The sequence below is a fragment of the Penicillium psychrosexuale genome (genome assembly GCF_028828465.1).
Source record: "Penicillium psychrosexuale strain IBT 29551 chromosome Unknown utg000002l, whole genome shotgun sequence".
In the NCBI taxonomy this organism is placed as follows: domain Eukaryota; kingdom Fungi; phylum Ascomycota; class Eurotiomycetes; order Eurotiales; family Aspergillaceae; genus Penicillium; species Penicillium psychrosexuale.
Window position 1 is genome coordinate 5,265,619 of NW_026643187.1, and position 23,445 is coordinate 5,289,063.

At 46.4% G+C, this 23,445-nt stretch overlaps 10 protein-coding genes across 10 annotated transcripts; 6 read left to right on the forward strand and 4 right to left on the reverse strand.

Moving 5' to 3' along the window:
* Positions 1–673: 673 nt before the first annotated feature.
* N7518_003144 (uncharacterized protein) lies at positions 674–1,628 on the forward strand (the record flags this gene model as incomplete). Its single annotated transcript, XM_057184071.1, has 2 exons — positions 674–1,300; positions 1,401–1,628. The coding sequence occupies 2 exons, from the start codon at positions 674–676 to the stop codon at positions 1,626–1,628; spliced, it is 855 nt and encodes a 284-aa protein (XP_057045521.1).
* A 907-nt stretch (positions 1,629–2,535) lies between these two features.
* On the reverse strand, positions 2,536–3,429 carry N7518_003145 (uncharacterized protein; the record flags this gene model as incomplete). The annotated part of the gene is made up of 3 exons (XM_057184072.1): positions 2,536–3,130; positions 3,188–3,307; positions 3,365–3,429. 3 exons carry the CDS (start codon positions 3,427–3,429, stop codon positions 2,536–2,538), a joined length of 780 nt encoding a protein of 259 aa, XP_057045522.1.
* Positions 3,430–4,686: 1,257 nt separating this feature from the next.
* On the forward strand, positions 4,687–5,739 carry N7518_003146 (uncharacterized protein; the record flags this gene model as incomplete). The annotated part of the gene is made up of 2 exons (XM_057184073.1): positions 4,687–5,191; positions 5,246–5,739. 2 exons carry the CDS (start codon positions 4,687–4,689, stop codon positions 5,737–5,739), a joined length of 999 nt encoding a protein of 332 aa, XP_057045523.1.
* Positions 5,740–6,864: 1,125 nt separating this feature from the next.
* Positions 6,865–8,499, forward strand: N7518_003147 (Zn(II)2Cys6 transcription factor; the record flags this gene model as incomplete). Its single annotated transcript, XM_057184074.1, has 3 exons — positions 6,865–7,198; positions 7,251–7,734; positions 7,785–8,499. 3 exons carry the CDS (start codon positions 6,865–6,867, stop codon positions 8,497–8,499), a joined length of 1,533 nt encoding a protein of 510 aa, XP_057045524.1.
* A 766-nt stretch (positions 8,500–9,265) lies between these two features.
* On the forward strand, positions 9,266–10,062 carry N7518_003148 (uncharacterized protein; the record flags this gene model as incomplete). The annotated part of the gene is made up of 2 exons (XM_057184075.1): positions 9,266–9,485; positions 9,548–10,062. The coding sequence occupies 2 exons, from the start codon at positions 9,266–9,268 to the stop codon at positions 10,060–10,062; spliced, it is 735 nt and encodes a 244-aa protein (XP_057045525.1).
* A 397-nt stretch (positions 10,063–10,459) lies between these two features.
* N7518_003149 (uncharacterized protein) lies at positions 10,460–11,726 on the forward strand (the record flags this gene model as incomplete). Its single annotated transcript, XM_057184076.1, has 6 exons — positions 10,460–10,615; positions 10,822–10,994; positions 11,044–11,078; positions 11,187–11,278; positions 11,477–11,620; positions 11,664–11,726. The coding sequence occupies 6 exons, from the start codon at positions 10,460–10,462 to the stop codon at positions 11,724–11,726; spliced, it is 663 nt and encodes a 220-aa protein (XP_057045526.1).
* A 1,538-nt stretch (positions 11,727–13,264) lies between these two features.
* Positions 13,265–14,345, forward strand: N7518_003150 (uncharacterized protein; the record flags this gene model as incomplete). The annotated part of the gene is made up of 2 exons (XM_057184077.1): positions 13,265–13,278; positions 13,328–14,345. 2 exons carry the CDS (start codon positions 13,265–13,267, stop codon positions 14,343–14,345), a joined length of 1,032 nt encoding a protein of 343 aa, XP_057045527.1.
* Positions 14,346–15,628: 1,283 nt separating this feature from the next.
* Positions 15,629–16,417, reverse strand: N7518_003151 (uncharacterized protein; the record flags this gene model as incomplete). The annotated part of the gene is made up of 1 exon (XM_057184078.1): positions 15,629–16,417. One exon carries the CDS (start codon positions 16,415–16,417, stop codon positions 15,629–15,631), a length of 789 nt encoding a protein of 262 aa, XP_057045528.1.
* Positions 16,418–18,534: 2,117 nt separating this feature from the next.
* On the reverse strand, positions 18,535–20,390 carry N7518_003152 (solute carrier 40 family transporter; the record flags this gene model as incomplete). Its single annotated transcript, XM_057184079.1, is given in 7 exon segments — positions 18,535–18,855; positions 18,900–19,046; positions 19,059–19,430; positions 19,492–19,649; positions 19,711–19,750; positions 19,806–20,020; positions 20,042–20,390. The coding sequence occupies 7 exon segments, from the start codon at positions 20,388–20,390 to the stop codon at positions 18,535–18,537; spliced, it is 1,602 nt and encodes a 533-aa protein (XP_057045529.1).
* Positions 20,391–21,760: 1,370 nt separating this feature from the next.
* On the reverse strand, positions 21,761–21,982 carry N7518_003153 (uncharacterized protein; the record flags this gene model as incomplete). Its single annotated transcript, XM_057184080.1, has 1 exon — positions 21,761–21,982. One exon carries the CDS (start codon positions 21,980–21,982, stop codon positions 21,761–21,763), a length of 222 nt encoding a protein of 73 aa, XP_057045530.1.
* Positions 21,983–23,445: the final 1,463 nt, after the last annotated feature.

Below are 23,445 nucleotides of genomic sequence, written 5' to 3' on the forward strand. Positions count from 1 at the left end.
AGCTTCCATTCTTGTACCTACTCGCAGCAACCTAAATTCCCCCGTCTGATGACTTCACTTTTGTTCGAGCACGCCACCTTTGTCTTTTGGTTCGGAATGGAACACATAAAAAGAAGGGGAAACTTAATGAAGCAGCTCACGACCCTGTTATATCTCGTCGCCTGTTGGCCTTTCCCAAAGCCAAAGTCCAGCTGCCTATTGTGTGGGCATTTTCGCAAATATTTCCACCAGGCTAGGTCTGTTGGGCGACTTTAACGCGATGTAGGTACGTATGGCTCCATGAGATTCCATGCGGGGATCCCTGCAGATAGAGGATTACATGGGCAGCTAGGCCTAAAGGAGTCGGGCTCGATTTCCAGGACAAATAATAAGGAATACCTCCAGAAACTCTGGATAAGCGTGCAGCATTTCCACATAATTCTCAACTAATAGGTATGACAGCGAGGCGACATGAAAGAATAATAGATCGTAGCTACGAGAGATGGAAATATATCGCCAGGAGAAGATTCCGAAGATCAAACAGGCAGGAAGACCTTAGGCAGCAATGCTGCCAATGGCATACATACCATGCGGGGTCTGCCAGCTCATCATCGCATACAAAGCTGAATGCTACCCACACTATCGATAACAAGTCTTGTTAACTCGGCTGGAATTATTTAACATCTGACTAGCAATGAAATGCTGCAAATTATGTGATCGGTCTTTTAGTGACCGGCAAGCTTTTCAACAACATATGCGAGATGCTCCGGTACATACTTTGACATTTCGATGCGACCCCTGCAATCGTACTTTTGTCGACCGAAGCGCCCTGGATCAGCATCTCCGAGACTCGCCTGTGCATATCATCACATACGACTGTGAGCCTTGTAGCAGGTCTTTTGGCAGTCAAAGTGCCTTGGACCAACATGATCAAAACTCACCGGCACATGCTGTATCATTCGACTGTGAGCTTTGCAATAGAACCTTTGGCAGCCAAGACGCCCTGGATCAACATATCCAGTATTCAAAAGCACACATCGCACCGACCAGCACGCCGCTGGACAAGTTCTTCCAATCCTTTCCGAGCTTCAGATACAATCCAAAATTACCCCCTTCGGAATCATATGCCCAGCTCAGGGAGTTCTGTGGCTGGGAAAAAGAGAATCCAGATGGGAAAAAGGCCTGGAAAAAATATCAATCTGCCCTAGAAGTCGAGGTGAAGATGTGGTTTGGAGCAGAGGATGACCTTGACGCCTGGCATTCTCTTTGTCGAGCTATCGGAATCGAGCCTTTGCCTGCAACCTGTAAGCAAGCTGTGGGGGTAAGTACTTATCACGCCTGTATATTTACATGTTTCTTTATGATTCAAAACGGAGATCGTAAAGGAATTATTATTGAGATTAGCCAATAAATTGATTTAGGTCATCCGAGGTGTGTTCGTCAATATCATCGATTTGATCGACTGGGCTCGAAGTGGAAGCACAACCAATCGAGTGCAAAGGTTCTCGAGCTTAGAACAGCTACGAAAATATACCAAACAAACGGGAAAGGTATTCCACAATCGGCTTGACGAAGATGATGATGGAAATGTTGTCCTTCGGCATCTGCTTCGGTTTCTTTTCAATACACATCGTCGTTATGACTATTGATGAATTGCAGAAGGAGGCTGGATAAGATGGTCAATTTATTTCATTCTCACTGATGTAGATAAGAGATCATCTGCATATATGGGAATTTGAAGCTCGAGAGACAAAAGGACCTCAAGTGAATTCCTAGTGGACCTCGGGAACTCGTCAACTTGATTAAAAAGATCAGAACTCAACCTAGAAGTGTAACTCTTGAACATTTCCCGATCTGGTGCGAATCAAGATGCCGATTCATTTGCAGCAAGGGAGTTCCCTGATTATAACTTGAGAAAATTAAAGAGAATGACAATATGTGAGAAAGCATTGAAGCTTTATAGAAATGCCATTATTTCTTCATCTTTTTATATCTCGCTTTCACATTGTCATTACTCGTCCACGATGAGTTTCCCGTCTCTTTTGGCAGCATCAGCATCTTAGGCTAGCACTTTCTTTGCGCCTTCACAAGCCATATATGCTAAAGTACGACTAACCATTGATCGGCTTTTTGGGTGCTGATTCTTTATCTAGTTTTGGTGCTACTTTTGGTACTACGTGATTCCGGGTTTCCTCGATAATAATTAAGTGAAATGTGGCATACTTACAACAGTAACAACAGTAACAACAGTAACAACAGTAACAACAGTAACAACAGTAACAACAGTAACAACAGTAACAACAGTAACAACAGTAACAACAGTAACAACAGTAACAACAGTAACAACAGTAACAACAGTAACAACAGTAACAACACATAACTAGCAGCTTCCAGATCGAAGCACATACAAATGACAATCCTGGAATGACATTGGAATCAATCCATTCAATGAATGAGGGATGACTTGTTCTTTCCACACAATCCAAGAGGGCTCAGTTCATATAATACAAAAGACCTTCCCAATTGTATGAACATGGCCCCTAGAGTAGCTTTTCCTTAGCGCCGCCTGTGGGCACGTCTTGCATGTCTCGGTAGCGTGGCCAGTTCGGCAAGCGCCGTGTCTTGAAAGCGAATTTGCTGGACATATCTTGGTTCTCTTCGGTGCTCGTCGATGTCGGAGTCGTCAGATGATGACAACTCCAGTACAGGCTGGAATGCGGACTCGTATCGATGCCCCGAGGGATGAAGTTGGGTCCTACGCAATAGATCTTCTGTTTGCACCTGCGCAGTTGGAGCCATAGCAATATCACTTCGTCGAGATTGACCGACAGCAGAAGGGTATCGAGGAGTACGATCCATCGCCCTATTGGTAAGAATGGTGCTACGCCAGTCGTTTCCTGGCGTTTCGGGGAAAACATGACTTCTATCCAAGAGTCTGGAGGGGACTCTTTGTTGGATCACCATGCCCGTATGACCGTGGTTACGTGCACATATATCTGCGTAGTTCTCACTGGTTGTGAAATAAGCCGCAGCTGCTGGGTGTCGATGAAGGTCCCCCGCACCCCCGGTAATGACCTCATCCGGATTTCCCGTTCGAATGTACTCTTCAGCCCGCTCTCGGGCAGACCCTCGGTAAATTACACGGGATGGTCTGGACCTCATATAGTTAGCACTATTTAAGTGAGGTATCGGAGGTAGTTTCACTTACGGCCCATTAGCCGTAGCGGGATATGCCGAGCTGGTTTCACGAACTGTTTCAGGACCGTAAGGACCGATGATGAGTCTTGACTCGCTCGATTGCCATGATCCATAGGGGGTATCATAGTAACTTATGAAAGAATAGATGAGTACCGTTTGAAATAATATAGATGATGGCATGACTTACTATAGCACAGTGCGGGTTCGTGTGTCATATCGTGGCTGTCCGTCTAAGATCCGTCGATGAGACATGTGGGCAATTCTCTGGAAGTGCAAAGATATCAGCTCTTACACTGGGTTATGCCAAGAAAGGGCTATAGGAGATTCGATACGAGAGAAAGACAAGGAGGATTTCGAAGACCGTGAACAATAGAAAGCTGTAAGGATTGAATCAAGAACGGCATCCCTTAGTTTAATTATTATATGTCTTCTACAACCATCCCAGAAGCAAAGGGAGGAGAGGGGTCAGACAGACGCCACTGAAATCGAAAATAAAGCGATCTAATTTAGGTGCTTTTTAACGCCAGCTTGTGTTTCAGTATGTGTTTCAACGGGTATTAGTTGAGATTACTGAAAGTAATACTGCTAGACTGACACTTCTACTGTGCTAATTGTATACTTGAAACTAGCCCTGCATGCTCCAAGCGCTCTCAAATTGTGCCAGAGCTCAGTTCCTCGCGTGCTATCTTTAGAAACCTCGCAGTGTGCTGAATACTGCTCAGAGGTAAAGAGGATGCCAAAACAAGGATTACTGGAAATTCCATGGAATTGTGCTAGCTTTTTATCCGATGCGAGAAGCAGGTAAAGGTGTTTATGAAGGAAAGACGGCCCGATAGGGTTCTTTCTAGAAAGACATCCAAGGCCGTATAAGCGGGTGACTATTTTTGTCCTCTGTATTTCATGTTCACGGTACTTGAATTCTTAATGATTGAATTCTGCATAATATTTGTTATAACGACACGAAGAGGGCACAGGAAAACAAGCAGCACCTTGGCAGACTCCCTAGCGAACCTCGAAGCCAAAGCGACGGGACATGCAGAGAATGCAATCCAGCCTTTGACGCAATATTTCATGCCGAATTGAGAAATCAAGGCCAAGCCATCGTTGTGCTTTTCCAGTATCCTAGTGGCAAGTGGTCTAGCTCCGTCTAACCACGTTTCACTCCTCGACATGGTAAAACAATGGTGTTTATGATCCTCGCAATTCAGAAATCTGAGTGGATGGGCAGGTAACCGGGCTTCTGCCAGTGCATGCTGACATGCATCGTAAAATCAATGGGCGCTAAAGTACGGGGTAGATGAATGTCACATGTCATCTCCCCGGGCCGTGCGGGCGCTTATTTATTTTAGCCCGCGCCACTGGGCAACCTTCAGGGATGGAACCTTGGCACATTTGGCACATGATCGCAGTACCCCGCACTTAAATACCCCTTCCATCTCACAATTCTAAAGGTATTCACACTTTGACTGCCATCTCCTACTCTTCTGCTTTACTTGTTAGTGTTCCAAGATGACTGACGCTGAAGATCACCCCAAACGGGAAGATCAACCCGAACCTGAGAACCAACCTGAACTTGAGAACCAACCTGAACCCAAGAACCAACCTGAACTCGGGGATCAAACCGAACATGACACCGAGATCAAACCCATCAACTTTGAATGGACTCCTGAACTTGTGAAGCTTGCCACCGCTCAAGGCTTGATACACCCATCGCTCGGCCTTGTCGAGTTCGATCGCGGCCTTGCGGACTGTAAATACCGACCCGGCATGACCATACCAGACCCTGCGGATACGCGGGAGTGTCTGAGGTGGGTTGGACTATCCGATAAGAAGATCATTGAGATGGAACAGAAGTTCGATGATCTTTATCAAGGACCAAGCCGTGGATATGACGAGAAATTTCAGCAACATGCACGTGCATACAATGATATTACGTTTCCACAGATTGAGAGAATCTTGAACATGTTCATTCAAGATATGCAGGATAATCATGATGAGTTTGAGCACACTCACAGTGAGTTTTTTAGTCGGTGTGATAGGCATTTCTCGGCTGACAAAGTCAATACAGAGGCCTACATTGAACATGGCATCAAGCTAGGACTCCGGCCAGAATTTGCGGTATTCTGTGGACTACATGAGACCGATTCCCGAGCTATTGACTGGCCGTGTCTATTCAACAAAGATTGGTTTTATAGAAGCCCAGCGACTATCATGAGTGAAAACCTTCTCAGCTTCTGGTTGCCTCTCAAAGAATTCATGAGGAGTAGGTTATTGTACGAGGGGAAGGCATGGACTGATCGTGATGGAATGTGGTTGGTTCACGAGGGGGAAAGTATGGATAAAGCAAAAGCGAGAGTGGATGATCGAGAGAGGCAGAGGCTAAAGGAGCAAGCGATAAAGGAAAAAGAGGAAAAGTTACGACTTTTTTACGAAGATCAGGCCAGGGAGCACGCGGAAGACCTGGCAAGATGGGCAGAAGAAGACAGACAGGAGGCGGAGATGCTGAAGCAACAAAGCATCGACAAAGCTGCTCTGCAGAAGGATGAGGAAGGAAAGGAGTAAATTGATGTTGGCATCGAGGCCGGGTTCAGCCAGAAATACCATGAATGACATTACCATCCCTACCGAGTTCTCTTCCAATTTAAAGCGTAGACGGCTGGTGTCTGACGGCCTCCGATTTCTCATTCTCAGACATGAGACCCGGTGAATACATTTCTGTTGCAGGAGAAAGAACCGAATATCTCGACTCACTTAAAGCTCGATAAACCACTTGGTTACTCTCAAATTTTCAATTTGGTGGATAGTAATGGCACCTGTCTCAAAGTGTTTCTGTGACTGGAGCCTCCTACCTTTATTTTTGTCAAGAATTATTTGTTTATCCACTAAGCAGCAAAGATATAGCCCGTATGTATCAATTTGGCTCAAACGCATACCAGTTCGCATGAGTATTTGCTACAATGATGTTGGGAAAATCCCCTTAAAAATAACACGCTCATCTGGGTAGGTTTGAGATATATAACATTAGAGTATATAAAATTGTAAACTCATTACGAAGCATGAAAGGATACAAGGGCACAGGCCAGGAAAAGCAGTCAGTCTCTGGATAGATAGGTGCTGAGAATAAGGAGGGTAAGGATATTGGTGGCATAGTATTGATATTGACTGGCGCATATTGTTCATATATTGTGGATCAAAGATTAGGGACACCCCTGGTGTAGGGATCAGAGACAGCGACAGTAGACCGGCTTTGCAATCCCGGAGACATCCATGTACAACATTCTGTACAGGTGTGGAAAATCAAATAAGCGACCAATAGGCACACCGATAGGCAGGCCGATGACCCTAGCGTGAGCGGCAAGAAAAGCAAAAGTTGCCTTTTCTTTGAGCGCATGTACATCATTCCGAATTAGGAAGGAGTGCTGAGTCGTAATCTACACATGTATTAAGATTGTAAATTACACGCGGCTGAAGTTACAGCCAAGCCATGTGATTAGCCGCATGGCGGATCACGGGCCACCTCACCATCTCCATTGGGAACAGTGGCGTTTGGACATGAGGCGAGTCATCCTGCGCGGATCATTATATTTCCGGCTGGCGTATGCGGCAACATCCTAAAACTCGAATCTGACAGGCGTGTGTTTCCGATTGTCTTGATTCCTCTCTTCGCCAGCCAGGCCTTTTCGCAGAATGTCCACAGCATGCTGGACATGCCGCAATCGCACTATCCGATGTGACCAAACCAGCATCCCCTGCGCCAAGTGCGAGAAAGCTGGACTGGAATGCTTTGAACAAAGACCGCTACGATGGGTGAAAGGTGTAGCAATTCGGGGTAAAATGCGTGGACATATATTTGGAGAGGACCGCAAAGCCTCTGATGAAAATCCACCTACGCAATTAGAACAGAAACAAGTCATACATTCGCGCACGAAGTCTTTGACAACAAATATTACTCCCTCGTTCGCCTTGCAAGATCCCTGCATACACAATCTCGATCGGTCATCGAGATTTTATCTTGATTATTGTGGGTTCATAGCGAGCTGAATGGTCCCGTGTGTGCACTAATGTCAGACAAGATAATTTACGCGTCGCCAAGTTGTTTATTCTATATGACAGTGAGAGCAATCCATTTAGAAGGTTGCTCACTTACGCGATGGAAAATTCAACCTTGCGAAAGACTATAGTTGCCGTTGCTGCAAGACACTTCGCTAATGCAGGCCAGTCATTTGATCAGGTCAATGATGGCTTGTCGCCTCGGTTTATCAATGCCAATTTGCATGCATTCCATTTCAAACAGCAAGCCATCAAGGCATTATCATTGTCATTATCCCATCCAGAGCCTTCTCAAAAGGACGCGATAATGCCAGCAATTCTCCTTCTAATTTTTCTTGATCTCCTCGAGTCCGGCATCGAAGGTTGGAAATATCATCTCCGTGGTGCAGAAGGGGTCGTCAATCTTTCTCACTCGATGCTGGAGCCTAGTGATAGTGAATCTATCAACGGCAACCCTGGAGAGACGGTAGAGGAGACAAGGCGATTCATCACCCGACAGTTTTCGCTGTATGATTCCTTCTTCTCTACGGTTTGTATTGTGAGGTCGCTGACAATAGTAGTGTCTCAACCCTTGGAGGTGCACTCTCAGGTTCAAAGTCGAGTCCTGAATTTTGTATGAACTTTGACGAAAGCAGGAACCATGAATCCATTATTCGAAGCTTTCTGGGATGCCCTGTATTCCTTCTTAGAGCTATCCGTTATTTCTCCAACCAAAGACACGTGATTAAGAGCTTAGACATGCATGATGACCTCTCGATTCATGGGCATATGCAAAATACTTTGACTATGCTTGAGCTGACGGCAAACTTTGATTGTCTGGAATGGGCGTCAAACTCCGTGGAATCAAGCGTTTCCTCAGCAGTGGAGATTCAAAAGCTTTCTTTGCTATCTCAAGCATACAAAACTGCCACCATGCTCTATGGAAAACGAGTGCTTCGTGCTTTCAAGACATCAACCGAGCCGATAACATCTGGCAATGAGGAGTTGGTGTTGCGATTACTTGACGTGATTGACTCTCTCCAATGCGACCCGGCTTTGTTCAAGTGCCTACTGTGGCCGACCTTCATTGCCGGTCTCGAATGCCGGACTTATAGTGAGCAAAAGCTGGTCATTGGATTTCTAAAGATGCTTTGGAACCTCACCAGTTGTTTGAATGTGATAAGCGCTTCTAAAATGGTGCATGAAAATTGGAAGCGAAAGAGTTTCGATGGCAATTTGGCGTCGGGGGAATCTGAATTATATGTAATCGAACAAGGCTGGCTGCTTATTTGATCTATTGTATTGCTTCTATGGAATATTTGCAATGAATACACACGGAAGCCATCACAGAAAGCCAAAGGGTCATCAGGGTAGTTGCAAAGCCACTAAATCCTAGTGGACTCTACAAATATGTCAGTATATCTAGCCCAATAAAATATCGGCTTAGTACTTCGTAGGTTGGAGATTACTGTTGGCTATTAAAGAATAGAAACTTATTTGATTATGCCCAAATATTGTTTACAAATACAGCTTTTAAAGAAGTAGTTATATCTCAGCCATCTACCTGGACTGGCATAATTTAATTTGAGCACCACATGCCATAACTTCCTATTCAGGCGACTAGGGCTTACCAATCTACCCCTGCTCAATAAATACTTTTCTCGGATAGTGTCTGACATTTTGAAGATTTTCCCATAGATGCGAAAGAATGTGAACGACATGTGTCATTGCGCGGAAATTTGCCCCGGATAGCCCCACCTGGCATAACTTCCTAATCGGGTAAGTATAGTTCCACTCTCAATCGACTTCACCAGGTCCGGGAAATATCCAGCTCACGAAAGACAAATTTGCCAGTGAATTATCGCTGATAGGATGCTTTCAATCTCTGTCGGACCGAGCAAGGATTCCATTTCCCGAATTTGAATTAATAACGGGGTGAAATGAGTAATATTTAAAGGCTATATATCCCGTCCATTTTCATTACTCTCTCAACCACTATCAATTTCCCTCCATTTCCATTCAAAGCTTCCCTCGTTCTTCCGACTCTTTCCATTACACTATGTGCCACCAGGAAATTGACACCAATGGCTGGACCAGCATCGCGGCTGATGCTGGCGCCATCTTCGGCGACCGGCCTTTTATCAATAAGCCAGAGTCTCTCTCTATCACCGATATTGAATTCCCATTTGATGATCCTGTGGTCGCGAAGACTTTGAAGTATGCAAAGGAAACCCTGCATCCCGGAACCTTCAACCATTCGATGAGGGTCTACTTCTACGGTATGCTAGATGTTGCGCATAGCCCTAGTAATGCCCAAAAATCGCATCTAACATATGCTTAGGAATGGCCATTACCAAGCAGCAGTTCCCCGAGCGATCTGCTACTCTGAACCCAGCGACTTGGGCCTTGACATGTTTGCTGCACGATATCGGCACGGCCGAGGAAAACCTGACGGCAACCCGGATGTCTTTTGATATATATGGGGGCATCAAGGCCCTCTCTATCCTTAAGGATTTTGGCGCCACTGTAGATCAGGCCGAGGCAGTTGCTGAGGCAATCATCCGACACCAGGATATGGGAGTGGATGGAACGATCACATACATTGGTCAACTTATCCAGTTGGCCACGATTTACGACAATACCGGTTTCCATCCGCACGTCAAGGATTTTGCCGAAATGATCCACGAAACCACCCGCACGCAGATCAATGAGGCCTATCCGCGCCTCAAGTGGTCTACGGTCTTCTCCGGCGTCATTCGCAAGGAGGAGAATATCAAGCCCTGGTGCCATTCTACTCATCTTGTCAACTTTGGCAATGAGATTGAGGCCAACACCCTCATGAAGCAGTGGGAGTGAGAACCGAGCACTCAATGCTTATTGATTTATATTTGAGCTTTCGGGTCACAGTGGCTGCACCTACTAGACATGTAAACTTGCAAACGAATTCACCTCCGAAAATTGAGATGCACGAGTTCAATTTAATACATGGATCATTTATATCACGTTGTATTAAACACAATAACCCCCCAAAAGCGGGTTTTCACGTAGCTTCGTATCCAGATCAAGAATGTCATCATTCCGAACATAGACTTTCCCACCTCTCATTTCTTTTCAGCACTTCATACAATCTCATTCGTAAAAACCCTTCTTTCTATCTTCATTCTCCTCTAAATCAGAAGATGCATCACTGACTCCCTGTCCCATCAGTTATCAAGCTTATCATCCAACGCTTCATTGCCCGCTCGCCTCTACAATGCCCACCTGGTTCCGGAAAGGCATCAGCCCGGGAACTACCATCACCCTTGATCAGCCCGTTGCTTCGAAATGGGAAGTTGTGGAGAGGCTCAGTGAAGCTGATGAGCAGCTATTCGAAGCCGATCGTCGCCGTGGGGAAAAACTTTCCTATGCCGTCACCAAACTGCTTTGTCGCGACCCTAAAATTCCCAAATAAAAGCTTACATGCGAATATACCTTCAAGTTCCTTATCGTGGTACTGAGATGGATGGTCCGGATACAAGAGCCCGTCAGGCCATAAAGCACGTCCCCCCGGAATTAACCGCCTATCAAGAACTTACTGCGCTAGGGTTAAGTTTCACCCCGAAGCTCTTGGGGTAGAAAAATACTGCACAAGACAAGTCGGGGCTTATCCCGAATGGCTTCGCGGTCTACCTCGTGTGGGAGATGGTACCAGGACTCCATCTCGGTAGCAGGGCTAGCCCCGATGCGTTCTGGGATCTAGATCATGCCGAAAGAGAAGAGATTCGTCAAAACTCCTTGAGGAACTTCTCGTAAGTGGGTTACAGATTTTCTGCCTTTCATAACTAACGTCGATACTAGTTTGATAAGAGAAAATGGATATTTCCCTGATGTGCGTGCGTTGCGTAGCCTGGTCTTGGATAAGAAGTCAAAAACCCTGTACATCTAAGCACACAGTCTTTATTTTCAACGTGACTACGCAAGCTAGTACTAATGATCTCTAGTTACTTCGTCGGATAAGACGGGCAAACCTAAAGAGATCTTCCCCGACGTTATGTGGATAGCACACTTTAAGCTCGCCATACCAAACTCGAATGTATGGCTCAAAAATGAATGGAATCATGATACCTCAGGATGGAAATGGTAGTCCGCGCAGTAAATTGTTCTAATCCCTTTGCTTATTTCAGTTAGGTACCAGAAAATGCATTGAGAATTTTCCCTAGTGGAATAAGATTCGCAATTTGGGGGTGATTCTAGGAAGTCTTAGAAGTTGAGAGACATTCTCCGAAAATAGTTCATCTCCTCAGGCACCCTAAGTTTCATGCGCTGGCGTGATGCACAAAGGTCTCACGACGAAACAACATCGCCGCCCATTCCAAGCAACGCACAGTTTCATCTAGCGCCGACCGTCCCAGTAAAGAGATTTACGGCTCATGTGGTACGTCAGCCAAACATAAGCCGCATCTTCTAAATAATCTTAGATCAATCCCCGGCGATGGGAGGGATTTGAATCTATGCACGGGGATAAGGGCAATGAGCGCTAAACCGAAAGGGTTAGGGCTAAACCTAAGAGCGTGAGATATGATGGATGGAACAACCTATCTAATGAAAACTAGTAAACATGCAAACAGTAAGCGAGCAAACAAACATGAAGCATACGATAATGATCTGTAGTGGATCGTCATATAACCCCGTGAAAAGATCCATCTATTCTCTAGATGCTGAAAGACTGGCAATGGCAGTTATGGTTGCCATTGGCCTTCGAAGAAGAACGTGGCGTGCTCGAATGCAGAGAGAAATAATAACTGTCAAGTGGTTGAATAAACAAATTTTGAAGAACTTTTGTATAAGTTGAAGATCAAAGGAAGAATTTCGGTTCCGAAGTGAGAATTTAAGCGGTGCGTAGATCGGTGTCCTGCTTATTCGAAAGGGAGATAATCTAGCTTGTTGAATCTTGTTGTGGTTGTCGTACACACGCGAAGTTGATCAATAATTGTATTATTATGTACGTTGGAATGATGGCGCGAAGGAGCTGGCGAGATTGAGAAGTTGACGTTGAATCTCGGAAGGTGATCTTGCACGAATAGCAGCATCCATGTGTTGTACTTAGATGAGCGGTAAACTTCTAAGGGAAGTATTGGAATGTTTTGGCGGTATGGAAATGAAGAAGTAGGTTGGTGTTGAACTTGGACCTGATATGTCTTGAAAAGCTTAAATATCAACTAGAGCTGCTGGATCTCGCTATGAGGTTGACGAAAGTAGTAGCAAATTCAGCGCGAAACTCTGTACAATTTTGTTGGTATTGGTGATTTATTTTGACGAAGATCAAGAGGAGGTAGCGAGGTTCAAATTTTGCACTGGAACCGTTGCCTGGAAGTTTCAAAAAGAAGAAGAAAAGTGGATTCAGAATTCAGGATTCAGGAAAGAAGAGAAAAAATCAGGATTCTGGATATGGAGGATCTGAGCAGTCTCTCGCACATGGCTTGCTGTAACGTCTCGGAGCAGTCCAATCTCTAGCTCACAACCTAAGGTCTGCTGCCGGACTGTCCAAAAGAGAAAAGATGCTTCGAGTGAGTGAGAGCGTACTCGCAATGAGACCTCTGTGCAGTGTACGAAAGCGTGCCAGTACCCAAACCACAGGGCTGCGTAGCTGAGGATCTTAATTGTCATATGCTTACATTTTTGTGAGCAGTGGGCTACTACTGCGTTATTGGGCGGCAGTTTGGTATATATGTCCTCCTTTCTGTTGCTTTTATCACCCAGAACCCGTACATCTTTCCACCTGGGCAAGTATACTCATTTGCAGTCGTGACTTCCACTCTACTCTACGTCTCTGGGACAACCAGCACCTGGGGACTTGCCCTAACCAGAGAGTTGTAAAGCCACTTGTGCCTGCCTATGATGAATTGAAAGGCTTTTGTTAATTTCCCTGTCTGTCTCCCCTCTTCTCTTCTCTTCTTCTTTTCCTCAACTTTCTATACTTTCTGCTTAAGTTACAGAAAAAACGACTTATATAATTTGTTTAACTCCTCCTGCCTCACGACACCGACGCCGAACCCTGAACCCCTCTGTCGTACCAGAAATGGACGACTCTTTGTAAGTAAATCAAAGATGGCCGCAAGCAAACTGCTAACATCTCATACAGTCCGCAGACCGACTGCGAAGCGCGGACCGACCGCAAAGCTAGGTCCCCCTCTCCCCCCTCATCTGCTAACTATAGTACAGATACCACCACCTCCCCGGTAAAGCCCGCGGGGCCCATGGGGTTCTTTGCTGCAGTTGGTGATTCGTCGTCGTCTGCACCGAGTTCGTCAAGTCCCACTTCCGACGGCAGCTTCGCTCCGCGAGTTGACGGACTTACCCAGGTCATTACGGCTATCGGTCTAACCTTTGGACGTGAATCGGGGTCACCCGATGAGCTATCCTTTGGAGATGATGGCGGGCCGGATCGAGGGGCGGAAGTGAGTGTTGCAGCAGAAACGGTCAGGCAAGTCCGATTCCTTCTGCGGTATGGTGATTATGCTGGCATGGTGTGGAATGTTTTACGTAGGATCTCGCGACTTTCCAACACGCCTCTGCCAGACACCGTTGTCGCATTTGATGCCGAACTCGACATTGGTGAAGAAGACCAGGCCGTCGAAGAATTGTCAGGGCCCCCTGGGGCCTGGCAAATTCTGAGGCGACTGGTCGATCTTCTCAACAACAGGGAGGGGATTCAAATCGACGAGTCTATGGCAAGGTCGGCAATCAAGGCGTACGCGTTGCGGAACAAGCTCTGCCACAGCAGCAACCTTCGAGGTAAGTGTCCCCCGGATATCGCCCGCGATGCCGGCAAACTCGGAGATGTGTTGCCCGATGAACTTCACCAAGATCGTGCTACCTGGGAACGTATTGTGAGATCTTTCGGAGACCTCAGGAGTTGGATGGCCGATGCTCCTCTTCCTGGTGAGTTAATATTCCACGATGCCATGCCTAATTCCATGCAGCAGGAGGAGTTGATGCGCGATCTCAACCGGGGATTGCGCCACGACCGGCTGGACCAGATGTACGGCAAAGACGGAGAGGCAAAGCGACTGAACCAACCACGGCCGGGCCGGGCAGGTTCAGATCCTTTACCTTACGTGCCAACGATGGAACCGACTTACTCGCCATCGCGCCGTTAACGAACCCGTCCTAGCGGCACACGGAACAGCGCCCCTTTTTGCATTCACAACGAAATTCAAAGGTAAGTAAGAGGTAGGTCAAGGTAAGTATGGTAAGTAGCCCCTCCCCCCCAGCGAAGAGCTCGTACCTTATCGTGGTGCTGGGGTCTAGTAATCCTTTATGGATGAAGCTAAGACGAGCTCATATACAGTATTTATCTAGTAACAAATATACTTCATTCGTATTTGATGAGCATGCGATCCCTTTACTTCTTATAAGAATCACCGTTTCTTGATTACTGTTTTCTTCGTAGACTGTGTTTCCCAGTATTGATTTCAATCACCATGTAACTTCGGTTGACGCCTATTTCTAACATTCTTTCAGCTCCCAGAAAGATGCAACCAAATGTGAAACACAATGTTTCATAGACCGAAGTTCAAATACAGCAGTCTGTGTTTGCCTTTGCCGATGAAGATCCGAATCTTCTGAATATTACACTCATAAAAACCCGAAACTGAAATTTCTCAAGCATATCTGTTGTTTGATGCTCTTTGTGTGTGTTGCTACGGCGGGTAAGGCTCATTTATATTAGCATTTCATGTTAGGCATTTCATTCACATAGTGGAAAGGGGACCCGATCTCAAACAACAGCAAGTCAAATGATCTTGAACAACAGATCAAGTTATGTATTGCCTACGAGCCTTCGATGCTCGGGTCATTGCACTGATTCTCCGATGCCACCTAGCCATGTCCGACGGATCTCGAGACTGGTCAGTAATGTGAGCCCCAAGGAGCCTGGTGGTGTGTCAAGTAATAGATCTATGTACAAAAAAGTGTGACCAGAGAAAGTAGTAGAAAGTAGCTCACCACAAGCACAAGCTCTTGTGACGTGCCAGGTCTTCCAAAGATAGAAGAGTGCATTCAATACAGAATAACAAGATGGGGAGAGAAAGAAGAAGCAAGTTGCAAAATGGGAGGCAGCCTGTTGATATAGCTGTCCCTTTGCGAACATTGCAAACCTCGAACATCTGGCTTAGATATCCAGCAAACAATATATCTAATGCAAATAGTAAGCAAGCAAGCAAACGAGCGAGCAAGCAAACATGAAGCATATGATAGCGACCTGTAGTGGATCGTGACAACTCTTGGTAAAGAGACAACAGATACAGGTCGTTCTCGCCGGTAGACGGGGCGGCAGCGGGATGTGAAAGGACTTGGTGACTGGGAGGAAATGTTTCAAGCTGTAGCCTTGAAAGGCTCATGGGCTCAGTTTTCATAGGCCGCAGACTCCGGATCTCACAGCTCATAACTCAACCTCCAGCTTATCTCGTTCATGTCGCTTTAGCTCGGCAGAACGCATGGCCTGCAATACCGTATAGTGGTAGACCGGAATGATTAGGCATGGACCGGGGGGATAACCGTGATCACGAATGTCTGGACGATGGCGGCTCCGAAACGGCACAGGCTGCCCCGGGAATCTTTCATCAAACCAGTCCTTTATCACACCGCTCCGCGTTAGTCCTACTGTTTGCTCTCGAAGTAGAGGGTAGGGATAGAAAGTATTGAATGTGATGTTTTTGCCGTTCGGTATGAGTTTCAAAGTGTCGACGACCCTGACAACACAGTCCCACAGCTCTAACTCTTCGCTGGGGCACAGTAAACAGAAGTAGTTGACGTGAATCCACGGCCCACATTTCTGGAATCTCCAGCTTGGAAAATTTCGGACAAGTCGAAGAACATCATCAAGGCAGCTCAATCCCATGAATTTGACCCCCATTAGTTTTCCCGCACCCTTTGCCGCCTTCACGATAGCGTGGAATTCTGGTGTTCTTCCTCCTTCAGGCGAGCAACGAATGACGATAGTAAGAGAGAGGACGCGACGTTCGTATAGAATACGAGTTGTCTCCTCGTTGAGGTATCGATTACAAGAAAGAATGGATAGACCACAGGGTGTGCTGGGCGTATTCCACAAGAAATCGTCAAAGAGACAGTCCCAGATCTGGAAGCGTAGCTCTGGTGGTAGCTTTGAAAATTCGCCGAGTTGGGCGAAAAGTGGAGGTTTGGACTCCTCTCGGGAGCAATCTGGATTCATTTTGCTTGGTGTTTGACTTGAAATGGGGTGATGAAGAAGAAAGAAGATGGAAGCAAAGAGAGATGAGACTTATCCATGGATCGATGAGTTCCGACGCCCAGCTCTGACTGGCCCGATGCCGAATTAGGCTGTACTAGTGATCTCGACGGCCTAAGGCCTCCAAATAGTCGTTGCAGAGTGATTCTGACTTCCAATGCTACGCAAAGCCCCCTTTTGCATATTCATTTCAGTACCGCCTTCCTAGTTAGGTACATTTCCTGCCTCAACACCTGGCCCACATGCGTTTATTGCGGAGCGAAGCGAAACAAGTATAAATCAGAAGGTCTTACGTACGTATCACGTGGCCAAGTTTTTTCTCAGGTGGGCTGAATTATGACAAAAGCAAGGGAGCTAATCTAGCCGAGGGTCGCTGTGAAGCCAATAAGCCAGTAAGAGGGGGGCTTTGCGCAGCATTAGAAGTTAGAATCAGTCGCTTCGCTCTGCAACGACTATCTGGAGGCCTTAGGCCGTCGAGATCACTAGTACCCCCATATAGTAGCAAGACAGCAGGTACCTACAATTTGTATGTAAACCACTAACAAAATTAAGTCACTTTTACCACCACATCTACTTCATCGTCAACAACTGCTCCAACAACTGCTTCAACAAACTTCAGAACTTCAACATGTGCTCCAAAACTGCTCCAAAATTGCTCTATCGACATCAGGATTAAAACATGTAGGTATGAGATAAAATACGCATTTCTAATTCTTTCTAATCAAAATGTAGGGTTTTTTGAGTATGTAAACGGCGCCTGTGAATTACTGCCTTTTTGGGTTAGCGCCCCAATACGCTCCGCTCCTAATCACAAAATTAGTTAGAACATGAGCTACCAAAATCAAATAGGAGTGTCCATGGGCATGGGTATATATTGGTTGGGAGAGTTCTTAAGGGAATATTGCTCTATAATCGTATGTTATGTACGCACATATTAGAAGGGTCTATAGTGATACTTGCCTTATGCTTCTCAGTCTTTTAGCATAAACGATCTGTCTCTCAACTGTACCGTTGCCTCGAAGGCCTTGTATGGGCCGAGTCCTTTTAGGGCATCGAGGAGCGACGCTAGGCAGAGCGCTGGATAGTTCTATACCGAAGTATTGGACTATTTGTTGTGGTTGTCAAGTTATAATCAAGTAAAGTAAATAGTCACGAAGTTACGAAGTATGATTGAAGACGAATAACTAAACTAAGTATATAAGTGTCTAGATACATATATCGGGATAGACGACTAGTTAGTGGAACACTAGAATAGTTCTATTTTGTGACTGTTGGCTACCGGAAATCCAGGAAATAGCCATGCCACCTGCTAGGCACGTAATCTGCCAACTTGCTAACCAGAGACCACCAGCACGAGTTCGCCTGATTTCCCCCATTATCCAAGGAGCAGCCCAGGTGGGGCCCAGGTGGCCAGCGCCTCAAATATGACAGACAAGATTCTGGCAATAGCGATGTGCGTCGAACTATAGCCTGCCGACAGTAGCCAAGTGACAGAACTGTCAAGCAAAGCAGATAATTGATCACGAAGTACGCACTCGCAAGCCGTGAAAGCTGTGCCAAGAGAAATAGTTGACAAAGGATGGCGTATGCAAGATGGCTGTATATGAAGAACAGCGTCGGAGAAACACTCGCGAAATCGAGATGAGGCCAATTATTACATCTTATAGATGGGACAATGAGATCTATGACCTTTTTGTCAAACAAGATGCCAAGGAGCGCCAAGGAGCCAAGGCCAGCCATGCGGGATATTGAGCTTGTTTCGAACCGTCCCTAATCTACTGGATCTGAGCAAAGGGTCGAGGTCAAGTCTACGTTGATCGAGCTGTGGCGCTTGTACTACTCTAGATATAATTGGCGTAGGAGGATGCATGCGATTACCATTATCAGCAGGGTCCATGGGTGCACAAACCAGCCATATGGGATATAGAAGAAAATGAAACGCCCAATGTACGACAGCTAGATATACATGAGGTGAAAATGGGGAAATAGGAGTCACATCGATTGTGCTTTGCCAGTGCGTGGAAGAGAAGATGGGAACAGACCCACTGGCCATATGAGCGAAATAAATTAGAAAGTAGAAACTAGAAGTTGGAGGCTGAGAGGATTCTATCCAGACCCCGTTCTCTCGAGCGCTGCAGGCGCTCCGGGGCAATACACTTCGGCAGATGCACCAAGTGCCCCCGCTCGATCCGTACGAAGATCGCGTACAGCAGACTGGCAAGGCCAACAGCAATCACACTGATAAGGGCCGGCCACTTGAACTGTTCCGGCCGTGAGAAAACGATCGTGGAGACATAAGAGCAAATCTCGAAGAGGTTCTGCCAAGCAGCTTCTATCGACGAAAAAGAGCCTCGCGCCTCGGCTTCAATACCCTGTAAAGTCCCATGAAAGTCAGGGCCTGGCTATATATTGAAAGAAGGCATTGGCAAGGCCGTGAATAACTCACCTCCTGAATAAGAATCTGTACACATAGATCGAACCCTCGCAAGCCTACCCGGCTGAGAATTGTACCACCCACGAGACCCGATGCTGAAAGGAGAGGTTGGCTAGCGTAACTCCAGAAAATAGCCATGCCACCTGCTAGGCATGTAATCTGCCAACTTACCAGCCAGAGACCAGCACGAGTGGGCCCGATTTTCCCCATCAGCCAAGGAGCAACCCAGGTAGCCAGCATCTCAAACATAACAGACAAGGTTCTTGCAACGGCGATCTGCGTCGAACCATAGCCTGCTAACAGAAGCCAAGTGACCATCTGTCCCGCAAATGACAGAACTGTCAAGTAAAGCAATGCTCCAGCAAAGGACGGGAGGAACACTTGATGCCGAAAATAAAAACCGAAGTCTCCCAAAGCCCGCCGTACACCTTTACAGCAAGCTCTCCAGACGCTGATAAAGAAACTTTGCTGTGCTGGTTTTACCCCTCGAAATTTAAGCAATGAATGTTTCGCTTCTTGTAATTCTGGCACTTCATAATACACCTAAGGTAGAATGTTAGAACAGTGCTCTGCGAGGCTGAAGGCTACGTTCTAGAGATCATACCTTGGCGATCGAGAAGTACTCCACCACGACCGAACAGACATTCATCCCGAGATTGACGAGAATAGCGACCTCGGTTGATATACCATCGATAAGAGCGATGAAAAGAGGCCCAATTAGTTTGCAGACCAAGTCAATTCGTCTCATTTGGGCGTTCATCGCTGTGTTAAATGGCAAGTTAGCATGGAGATGGTCAATCTATATTGAATCTGTATAACGCACTCCTGAGGCATTCATAATCTTCTCCGGCAATGATCAAAACCTGCAAAATCATGTCAGTAGTGATAGCATTAATTAACTGGCTTATATAACCCTACCCAGTCTTTTTCCACAGAGACCAAGTTCAAGACAGAGCATAGCTTCTCAAAACAAGCCAGCAGCGTGAGAATTACCAGCAAGCAGGTGTTGGCCACTCGTGTCATTGGTAGGCCGATCGCTAGCAGATAGAAGATCACACACGATGCAGCCACAACAAGCCGTTGTAATACTAACGTAGTCAGTGGTTTTGACCGACGGATGCGCTTGTCTCGGTCTGGTCGATAAAGAGACTTACCGATTGAAATCCGAATGACCTGTAAACGGTTGCCGACATCGATGTAGTATCCCACCGCCGGGGCGAAGATGATTGCCGCTAGTCCACGAGAGAGCGCATAGGTAGACATAGGTAATAGTGTTCCTGGATAGACTGAGGCCAAGTACAGAACGGCCCCGAATTCGAAGACGCGGGAATTCCAGGTTGACAGGAAATGTGACATGTACAGGCGATAAGCTATCCTGGTCGGAATCCGACCTTGTGCATCATCCCTATTAGGAGTAGAACTCGGAGCTTCAGCATTTTCAGGATCGTTGATGAGGGGTGTGCGCTCATCAAGAGCCGGTTGCTCTCTTTGGCGGGGGACCATTTTTCACACGACTTCTGGGAATCGTTGTCTGAGAATCTTTTTGTTGGGCCAAAGAATTTTGGGGATGAGAGTCAAATAAAGAATGACATGTACCCAAGGGTAGGGGCCTTGGTTAAAGTCCGGCATAGTGGCTTCCGAGATCATCGGTCTGATACGGTTCCTCCTGATACGTCAGGTTCCGTTCGCCGCTGTGATCTGACAGTTGAAGTAAAGCGGAGAATCTAAGGCAACCGGTAGTGGCTCTGAAAGTATCTCAGACAACCAATGACAGCCGCGTCAATCGGGACCCGCATCACATGATCCTCACTTAGCCCTAGGTACCCACGATTTTCAAGGCTAAAGAAAGGGGGACACTGAGGACCCTGGTCGTTAGTAAACCTTCGGCTGGGAGCGCTTTTGCTACTTGAAAAACATGATTTATGCCAAGTCTATATACCACTAAGAAGTGGTGTCAGAGCACTACCAATTACTGAATAGGTTCGAAATGTTGAGCCATTCTCGCTCTGGGCGCAAATAATCGAATCCAGCAGAAAGAAAAAGATGAAATGCAGCCGCTGTGATTGAAAGATAAGAAAAAAATAATTGCTCAATAGGTTGCCAATTTATCTAGTATCACTTCACGTGGCCGAACCGCTAAACCTTGTTGTGATACGATACATGTATTGGCGTAATAATTTTCCATATCTGGCAGGTGTGGATATCCATTAAGATGTTGGCTTATTAACGACTCTTGGCACAACCGCCTCTTTCAACTTCCGGCATTGCTAATTGCGAGGCGCAGACACGTCTGATACTACCCAGGCCAAATATGCCGATACAGGTCGAGTCTACCGAGACCCTCAGGCTACCTAAAATTCGACGTACCCATACAGGTTGCAAACCATGCCGCAGAAGAGCCAAGCGAGTCAGTGTGGTTTCCCTATGTCCCTGGTTAGCCATATTCTGAACTTCTTCAGTGCGATCAGACAAAGCCCTGCTGCCAAGCCTGCGCAAGATTATCGCTGGACTGCACTTATGGTATCGATTTTAGTTTTCGAAATCTGAATGGTGCATCGTTCCAGCAACAGCTTACTACGGCTAAAAATACTTCATCTCGACCAGTGACGGATTTCAAACCTAGCACACTAAGCATCGCGTCAGGCACAAACGACATTGCTTTCCCGCTCCACTCGCTCGGCGGATTCTCTTCCGCGAAAATTCCGATGGCTCCGAGTTCCGAAGACATCCATGAGGCTGGCTACTTCAACCATTTCCATAGCCATGTCCGCCATCTTCTTCCTGCAGCTTCTCTTCGATTCACAGAAGGATCTCTGCAACCTCTCTGTTTACGGTTTGCGATACTTTGTATATCTGCATCGAATCTGTCCATGCTAGATGCGCGAGTCCAGAGCTGCATTTCGGCTATCGATCGCCGAAGATCGATCTTCAGCCCGCTTGTCAATGCCTTGCATCACCGTCATGCTCAAAATTATCAAGATTTGACGCTCTGGCATTTCTGCAACGCGCATCTTGATGACATCAAGCGTCAAGCACCTGCGTTCCTTGCTGCGCTCGTCCTCATCGCCCTTTACCATCACGCATCGACCAATCATCTCAAATTTCGATTGGCGGTAATGGATTCCGTCCGGTTTGTTTTAATTTATAGGACACAAATAATGGACTCAGTGGGCGGCACTGATTCTTTGCAAATGTGGTTCCGCCTGTGCACATCGCACCGACCAGCAAAGCCGCCTGCTTTGCTTCTGGAAGGTCAAGGAGCTAGTCCTCTTGGACCTAATCTCCTTCCGGATATCACCGAGCGCTTATATCTTGACTGTATCCTAGGAATGAGTGCAGACGACCTGATATACGATATCCTTATCAAGTCGTTGGAAATTCGGACAAAATTGGTAGTATATCGGTGCGTTGCAGACAGCCGCCAGATATCTGAGCTGTCTAGTGAGGTCGGCAGCCTTGCGTACGAAATACTGAACAAAATGTTGGGAAGGCGGTGTGTACCGGAGGAGTACGCCGAAGCTCGGGAAGGATTTGTACAAAGTTCACACCTGCTGGGTTTGTTGGAGGTTCAAAAGGAACGACTAGAGGTGTGGAGATCCCAACTCAATGCAAATCAGCTACCGAAAGGTTCCCTTGCCGACCTGGGTACACAAAAGGAAATGAGCTGGCGTACCTCATTTTCTCGAATATGTCAAAGCTTTCCGAACCACCGAGACACTATAAATGCCCTGTATTGCCTGCTCTGCAAAACCATTTTTGAAGAAGCAAATGGAGCAGATACGTTTTGCTTGTCTTTTCCGGTCGTGGATGAGCGTTCGACTCGGCTTGAAAATCTAGCGCGCAGCATGTGTCAAATTGCTGGTGTAGTGGATTTCAAAATTTCGAACACCTCGGATGTGTACACACTCAGCCTGGCAGAAACAATGCTTCAGATGGTGCTACTTTGGAGGTCAGATGAGATCTTCTCTTATGTCTTGGACGTCCTATGGCCACAACTTGAGATAAATGGGAGGGGTTACGAACACTCCCACTACCCGACGCATCTCGTTAAGCGCATTATCACCCAAATTGCTGCATATTGGGAGCAAGGTCGAGCGGTAACCATTGCATTGCCGGCGGTTCCGGAAGAAATCCCAAAGTTTAGGTTGTTGGACATTAGCCATCCAGTGGACATGGTTGTCTGCGGTTATAACAAGCACGGTAAACATTTCATTGAGAAAGTTTCACTTCCATGAGATATGACTGGTTTGGCTACCTGGGTCGGTAACATTATTCGAGCTGAACTCCCCTTTGCTGAAATCCGATGTTTATTAGAACATAATCTTTACATGAAGACAGTGATTAATCAGAAGTCTAAGTAATCGCCCTCAATTAATCGTTATGCCCCAACACACGAAATACTACGGGTTTTGTATCAATATCTACGCTCAATCGCTTGTAATCAGGTGCCAGGAGGTTTCCCGGTGACTAAAGCATTGAGATACTCGCTAAGGAGGGCAGGTCCCGGAACGAGCTGTCAAGGAGTTCGTATCGGAGAAATAAGTTCTCCGTTGGATGG